The sequence below is a fragment of the Gymnoscopelus braueri genome (genome assembly GCF_963280865.1).
Source record: "Gymnoscopelus braueri genome assembly, chromosome: 22".
NCBI classification, from domain to species: Eukaryota; Metazoa; Chordata; class Actinopteri; order Myctophiformes; family Myctophidae; genus Gymnoscopelus; species Gymnoscopelus braueri.
Window position 1 is genome coordinate 28,933,665 of NC_137624.1, and position 7,607 is coordinate 28,941,271.

Consider the following 7,607-nt stretch of genomic DNA (forward strand, 5'->3'; position numbering starts at 1 on the left):
CGCACACTTTCAGTCAGCTGACCAGCTGACGAGCACCAACCAACGGCCGCGAAGCGTCTTCTCGCGAGAGTCACGCGCGCCCCCAAAACAACAGATCTGTAAGCCAACGACGCCTCGCACCGCGACGCGCTGGTACGCGGCCGTGGGCTTGTAGATCTGTTCTTTTGGGGGGGGGGGCGCGACACCGTCGTACTGTGGAGTGTTAAAAACACACCCCCCATCGAAACTATAACAGCGTTGCAACCCAACAGCCGAGAAGAAACACCCACAACATACATTCATCATTGTTATTATTATTTTTTATAATTATTTATTATTGCTGTTGTTATTATTGTTATTCTTTCCACCATGAGCGTCGGCGCTGCTCCTCCGAGAGGACAGACGAAGAGCTCCGGGCAGAGACCCATCACGGACATCATCCACCCGCTGTCCGCCCAGGAGAGCCTCTCCCCGGGGGAGCAGAGCCTCTCCTCCCCGGGGCCAGATGCCACCTCCAGCCGCCACATCACCCCCACTGGCAGCCCCAAGGAGGACCAGGAGGACCAGGTACATTCACCTAACAGTACATCAGGGGTCGGCACTCGGCAGCCTTATGGACATATGAAGTGCCATGTTTTTATTTTCTTGAGAGTCAGTGTGCCAAATTAACATTAAGTTTAGTTATGACACCACATCAAAAATACATATTTTGATTGTCCATATGCATAACAACCTTTATTTAATTTTCTTCTCCTTCTTTTGAAATATGTTCTTTCACATCAGGACATTGTAATGACCATTATACTCAGAGCTATCTCCTAGCCACAAGCAACTCTATTCTATTTTTAATATCTGGAATCTAGAGTTGCAATACGAACCCTTGACAGCCCATACATCCAAACAGAAAGGTCCTATCTGATTTGAACATTAAACTCACCAAGATTGCAGCTGTACGGAAAGCTTGAATGATCCTCTTTCTATCTGCAAAGTTTTTGTTTCATAAAAATCCACCATACATAGACATGTTATGAGCTACTTTCTGTCAATAAATTCCGTGCAGGTGATATTTTTTTTTAAAGTTTTTCTGTTTGGATGTATGGGCTGTCATGGGCTATTTTTTAAAAGATTTTATTTTAAAATAAAAATCTCTCTCTCACACTTATGCCAGTGTGCCAGTGATCACCCTCCCCTGTGCCAATGTTGGCACCCATGCCTAAAGTTGTCTACCCCTGATCTATAAAGAATTATTAAGTATTTTAATAGCTTTTTTGTAGTTTTTTTTGGTGAGATCTGACGTTCATAGTGACAGAACACTGTCAAAAAAAAAAAAAAAAAAACAGAAGTCTCGCTAGACGAGATCAAAATCTTGAGATTTCAATCTCGTCTGTTTTTCTTTTTTTCTTCTTTTTTTGTTTGCATATTGTTCTGTCACTATGTACGAAAAGGTAAGAAAACCTTAGTCCAAAACTCCCCTTTAACAGATATGTACATTATTCATTCACACACAGGCTGCTAATCAGTGAATCACATCCCTTTTTCATCTCTCAAGCACTGCTTGATGAAAGTAACTACATTTTAACTACTCTGTATATAAGTACCATTTTGAAGTTTCTGCCAATTTACGAGTCTACTCCACTACATTTTGGAGGCAAATGTCATTTTTTACTAAACTACTGTTATATGATACCTGGAGTAGTCTTTCTCCTAGTTCTCCTGACATAATATGGTTTTATGTTGCCAAACTGCTGATTGGTACCATTTACACACACACACACACTCTCACTCTCACTCTCACTCTCTCCTTTTGGTAACTATCCTGGCTATTTGTTTTCCATAATTCATGGTAAGAGAGAGGCTAAAGAAGTAAAGATGCAATGCAATTAATGTTGACCATCACACAGCACTGCGGGTTAGCACCATAGTGTCAAGATAACACTGTCAGCACAGCAGTGTGTGTGTGTGTGTGTGTGTGTGTGTGTGTGTGTGTGTGTGTGTGTGTGTGTGTGTGTGTGTGTGTGTGTGTGTGTGTGTGTGTGTGTGTGTGTGTGTGTGTGTGTGTGTGTGTGTGTGTGTGTGTGTGTGTGTGTGTGTGTGTGTGTGTGTGTGTGTGTGTGTGACCTCGTGCAAGAGAGAAAGGTGGCACTTTTCGTTTCGACGCTGATTGAGTTGAAGACAAGAGAGTTGGCTCACACTATTTACGCTTCCCCCATATGTAGCATTCTGAGATAGTTGTCTGTAGGGATGGGACGATACTCGTTATTATCATTTATCGTGATTAAAAACGCTCACAATAATCATATCGTGGAGATTTTAATTTATCGTGAAATTGTCCATCATACACTGGACCTAAGTTGACTCTGTACTTGCACAGCTATTTTTCGTCTACACCAAATCTCTTCACCAAAAAATAGCTGAACTACAAGCTCACGCTTCGCGTTGTGAAATTGCAGATCTGCTATTTTTGGCTAATGTTCCCCCCAGAACATGGATGCTGGGGGTGGAAGTGGTTAACAAAAGTGCCATTTTAAGAGTTTTAAGCATATTTTGATTATCACGATAACATTCTAGGGTGTAAAAGTGGGGGTGGAGAATGCAAATAACAGCTGTGTGATGTCACTCTAATCATGACAATGCCATGTTATTGTTTTGTTGGGGTTAATCAAACTAAATGATTTAATAAATTCTAAAGAATAATTTAATAAATCAGCGATTAATCAAGTAGCATACATGGGCGTGAAGTCCAGTAGGCCTGCAACAGTTAACCATTTTCAACCTACCATTTTGGGTATGTAGGCGAAATGATAAAAAAATTGCTAAAATAGTCAATCTTTTCGCTATTCGCTTTTTCTCTAGGACACTGTTATACTACGATGTATAAAATAGGGTTTAAGTGTCTAAACAGATCAATCAATTTAATCGATTATAAAATAAATCTATTACAATTTATTTGTGTTGATTTGTTGATATATAAGAAATTAAGCAAATATCAAAAATAAATGCTCTTCAGATTATTTGATTAAACAAAAAAGTAATCTGTAGATTAATCGCTAAGAAAATTATAGAAATGTGAAGCCCTATTGTTGTTTTTTATGTTCAGGTTGCACTGTGATGCAAGTAAGGCAAAGGTTTATTGATGACATGCAGCATCGGCCATGAGTTATAATATTATAAAAGTGGTCAGCAGCACACAAACTGGTCGAGCTTCAACTGATTTACAAGTTGTGCTCATTAAACCAGGTGCTTGGTTAGTCTGACATTCAGCCTGAATTTCTCTTCATTATTCAGTTTTGAAAGTGCTCCTATTACAGCTGTTTTCCGAGAAAGAGGGAGTCCTCAGCAATTAGTTCATCCCCCTAACCAATCTCAAGCCAGTCACAGAATTCAACAGGTCACCCAATTTGGTGTAAAACTGAACTCTTTGAGATAAAAATGTCCTATTTCAGTAGATGGTGGGCCTGACAATTTCGTTTCACTTAATTATTCCTGGGAGTCTTTTCAAAACCACTTCAATAGCGACATCAATTCTATCCGCTAGCGTTACCGCCGGGGCGCTTTTGTTGTTTTAAACGGCCTCGCACTGTTTAATTCTGTCATTGCAATCAAAGGACGCTGATTGGCCCAGTTGGAATTCCAACTGAGTAAACACTGGACGACGGCAACACCAGACCCTGAGATCACAACATACAATTTTATTTACATGTATATTTTTATATTATGTTTTGGGCATTTCTGCTTTTAGACAATAGATAGGTCAGTGTAGCGATACAGGAAATGCGGGAGAATGTAGGGGAGTGACATGCCGGCGACTCGCTGTCATGGCATTAGAGCTTATGTGGTAAGCGTCCTAACCACTCGGCTATCTGGGTTTTATTTGAAAGGACACTCATACTTTTAAATGACAGAGGGGAGCAGTTTTGGTGGGCACTGGGAACGTATCAAGTTTTACAAAATAAACAACACATCAGTTTAAACATAGTCTGGTCCTTGCATTCTTTCTCTGTGAAAGCACAATCCTTGTGGGGGGGGGTGGGAGTATCCAGGAGAAGGGGATCTCCCACACCACTGAGATTCATTTACAAATGTTTAATTCAGCTCCTAGAACATTTTGTTCTCAACAAAATGTTTGTAAAGTAATAGCACAGTTGTATGCAGTGACTGTCCTCTTTATTTTCCTGGGTGAAGTGTCTTTTTTTTCCTAATACATTCAGGTCCTAGGTATAGAGCCCATGGGAATATGGTCAACTACAAGTAAAGGGTTAAGTGTTAACGACAGCAAGGCAACACGCAATGTAAAACGGACCCCTGAAATTGGTTCCGAGATCCGATTGGAGCCGACATAAAAAAATGAAAAAAGAAAGACGCAACGATTATTTTATGGACCCGACAAACCTAAAATGCTACTCTAACACAGTCGGCGAGATGTCAGCTATAGCCCACTCCATGCTGTAGCAACATACAATAAGAGACATTGACAATATGACATTACATTGCATGTTTTCACCTCGATTAATAAGGAATCGGATCCATGATCACACATGCCACGGTGAACTTTGATTCCACGGAGGTATAATTTGAGCGTGCGCTCTCGGCTATCACTTTAACTGACGGGGAACAACTTTGTTTCCCCCATATATAGGCTGCAGTAATCTGATCCCTGGTCAGTCAGTCTATCATAGCAGCACTTGATTCTTCTTTCACACCCACAGCCAGCATACAAAGAACAACGATTTGTTGTGTATTAGCTTGTCTGACACCTAGTTGATCGAGTTGAGGTAGCAACTGCACGTAGCCAGTAAAACAGAACGGTCATTGCGACGAGAGGCAAGCATGCAGCCAATACCCAACGACGCAGCGCAACACAATGGGAACAGTGGGGTGCTAGACCAGCGCCGGTCAGGAAAAATAAATACATAAATTGACCAGTCGCTCGCAATAGTGTCCCTTCCGTAGTGGGGGGACATTCAGGCCCTTCTGGCGCTGTACAGTACATACAGTAATGGACCCTTTGGTATTTTGGCCACGATAATCGTAACATTTTCATTCGTCCCACCCCTAGACGTCAGGCATTTCCATATTCATGAGACATTGATCAGTGTGTACTAGGCATGTAACGATTTATCGTAAATCAATTAAAATCGATATAAAACTGGTGACAATTTAAATCAATTTAATAAACAATGTATCGCGATGCAAACAGCAGAGGGCGCGTTAAAAAAAAAAAGGATTGTGAAACTTGTATCGTGATTCGAATCGTATCGTGAGTTGAGTGAATCGTTTCATGCCCAGTGTGTACCCAGCATTGGCCCGGGTTATTGTGTGGACAGTCTCTCAAGCCGCCAGACAACTCTTCCACAGTCTCTGAATGCTAACATAGTCTGTAACATAGTAAGCAAAAAATGAAATGGGGGGGGGGGGAGACCATTACTGCACCAAAAGTAATGAACAAACTATACTATAAAAACTCACACTCAATTTGGCCATGTTTGGTCAAACATGGCCAAATAGTCAAATTATATAAGAAAGGGGCAATATTCTGAAAATAGCTGATCTACAAGCTCACAACGCTTCTGTGGAACCGAGTCAGATTACCGAGTATGATTATTTTGGTGGGGGGTCCTTATTTTGGTGGGGGGTCCCCAGTTCAAATATAATTCTTGTGGGGGGTCACGGTCTGAAAAGGTTGAGAACCACTGGTTTAGGTGGAAGAAGCATTTGAAAATTGTGTGAGCCAGCGGAGGCTCTCTCTCTCTCTCTCTCCTTCTCTCTCATTAGTGATCAATCAAATGAAGATTAGACTGTTAAAATGTGTTAACACTAGGCCTCGTAATTATGACAAATTATTTTATCCCAATTATATTTTCATAGATATTGTGAACACATTAACTGTGATGAACAATCTTGAGCATTTTCAGACAGCTTTTCTGTCTTGCAAATATCCCAATATTCTACAATTAATAACTATGAAACTGAAGTCCTATATAACTATTTATTAATAAATAGTTAATTGTTCCTCTGCCCTACAAAAGGTGTGTGTGTGTGTGTGTGTGTGTGTGTGTGTGTGTGTGTGTGTGTGTGTGTGTGTGTGTGTGTGTGTGTGTGTGTGTGTGTGTGTGTGTGTGTGTGTGTGTGTGTGTGTGTGTGTGTGTGTGTGTGTGTGTGTGTGTGTGTGTGTGTGTGTGTGTGTGTGTGTGTGTGTGTGTGTGTGTGCGTGCGCGTGTGTTCTGTTGTTTACATTCTGTAAACTAGTTTGAAGCCATGCACTGACACACATGTTATTTCCAGTACAGTATGTATGGCATCAACAGCTGCTGAAAAATGTTTGGGCCCCTGTAATGTATTTTATAAATGTGGACTAAAATAAAGGAATTAAAATGTGTGTGTGTGTGTGTTCATATGCCATGCTGAAACAAAACAACAAGGCTCCAATTGACAAAGGGACAAACTACAGTCGTCATCCGTCAGTAACATTTTCTATTGCCCCTTTGTTTTCCATCATTCCCACGGCAACCTCTCAATGTGACATCACTGTTGTCTTTGTGTCCTCCCTCCCTAACAGGAAGTGGGGCTGACCAACGGCACGCCAGTGGAGACGTCCAGACCCTCCTCGGCCTCCTCGCTGTTCAACAGGCTGCAGCTGGACGACGACACGGAAGCGGAAGGATCGTGTGACCCCTACGCCTCCTCCACGGAGACCCGCGACCTGTTTGTCACCGTCGACGATCCCAAGAAGCACGTGTCCACCATGGAGACCTACATCACCTACAGGGTCTCCACCAAGGTCTGCTACTGCTGCTGGCACCATCGTGAGATTAACCACTAGAAGAACCCTAGCGTCCCTATTCTGGGCATGACATAATAGTAGAACATTTGGCGAAAATTACCGATTACCAATTTTCTTTTCTGAAGAGATTTGATGTAGAGGAAAGAAATTAAGGGGACCCCAGCAAATGCAGTAATAGTAGTGGTTCTCAATCTTTTTTTTTTTCATTTATTTTTCAAAGACCCCCAAAACTCTGAAAGTGCACAAATGGAACCAAATGGACCGTTGTTTCCATATATACTCTCAAAGTTACAGACCGGCCGTCCGTTAAGTCCCTGGACCCCCCCTTTGAGAACCAATGAAGTATAGGGTTTAAGTGATTAAATAGTGATTTATACTTCATCTTAGACCCGTGTCAACAAGCTCACAACGCGTCGCATCACGATGCATTGTGAGCTTGTAGATTGGCTATTGTCGCTACTTTTGTGCGCTTTTGTGCGACACTTGTATGATGAAGTATGGCATTAATTTACGAAACTGTAAAAAGTTGAGATAGGGAGATACAAGGTTTCTGCCCGACAGCAACGACATGCAAATAACTCAGCCTGGTGTAAGTCCTTTGTTTTTACTTAACTCCTCCACCAAAACCACAAGGTCTATCCCCCTTAATCTCCCCACAAATTATCCACCATGTATAAGGAAAGATACAAAATAAAACTTTATTTATCTCTAAGGAGAAATTGAGGATCCCTTGCTATATATAAACTTTGTGGCTGCCAGCCTGCCACTAAAAAAAACTAATTAGTATTGATTTCAGCTAAGGCGGTTTAGCAGGATAGTTTTTAAATGCTGATTCTGAGTTCTTGTC

At 41.5% G+C, this 7,607-nt stretch overlaps 2 protein-coding genes across 2 annotated transcripts in view; one reads left to right on the forward strand and one right to left on the reverse strand.

Moving 5' to 3' along the window:
* The window catches only part of palm2akap2 (PALM2 and AKAP2 fusion), a 352,841-nt gene that overhangs the window by 211,761 nt on the left and 133,473 nt on the right, over positions 1-7,607 (reverse strand). The gene's annotated exons all lie outside the window — the stretch shown is intronic.
* Positions 223-7,607, forward strand: part of snx30 (sorting nexin family member 30) — an 18,645-nt gene continuing 11,260 nt past the window's right edge. The window contains exons 1-2 of the mRNA XM_080419202.1: positions 223-546; positions 6,536-6,757. Of these exons, the coding sequence (XP_080275328.1) occupies positions 349-546; positions 6,536-6,757 (420 nt within the window). The 5' untranslated portion in view covers positions 223-348. The remainder of the gene's footprint in view (positions 547-6,535; positions 6,758-7,607) is intronic.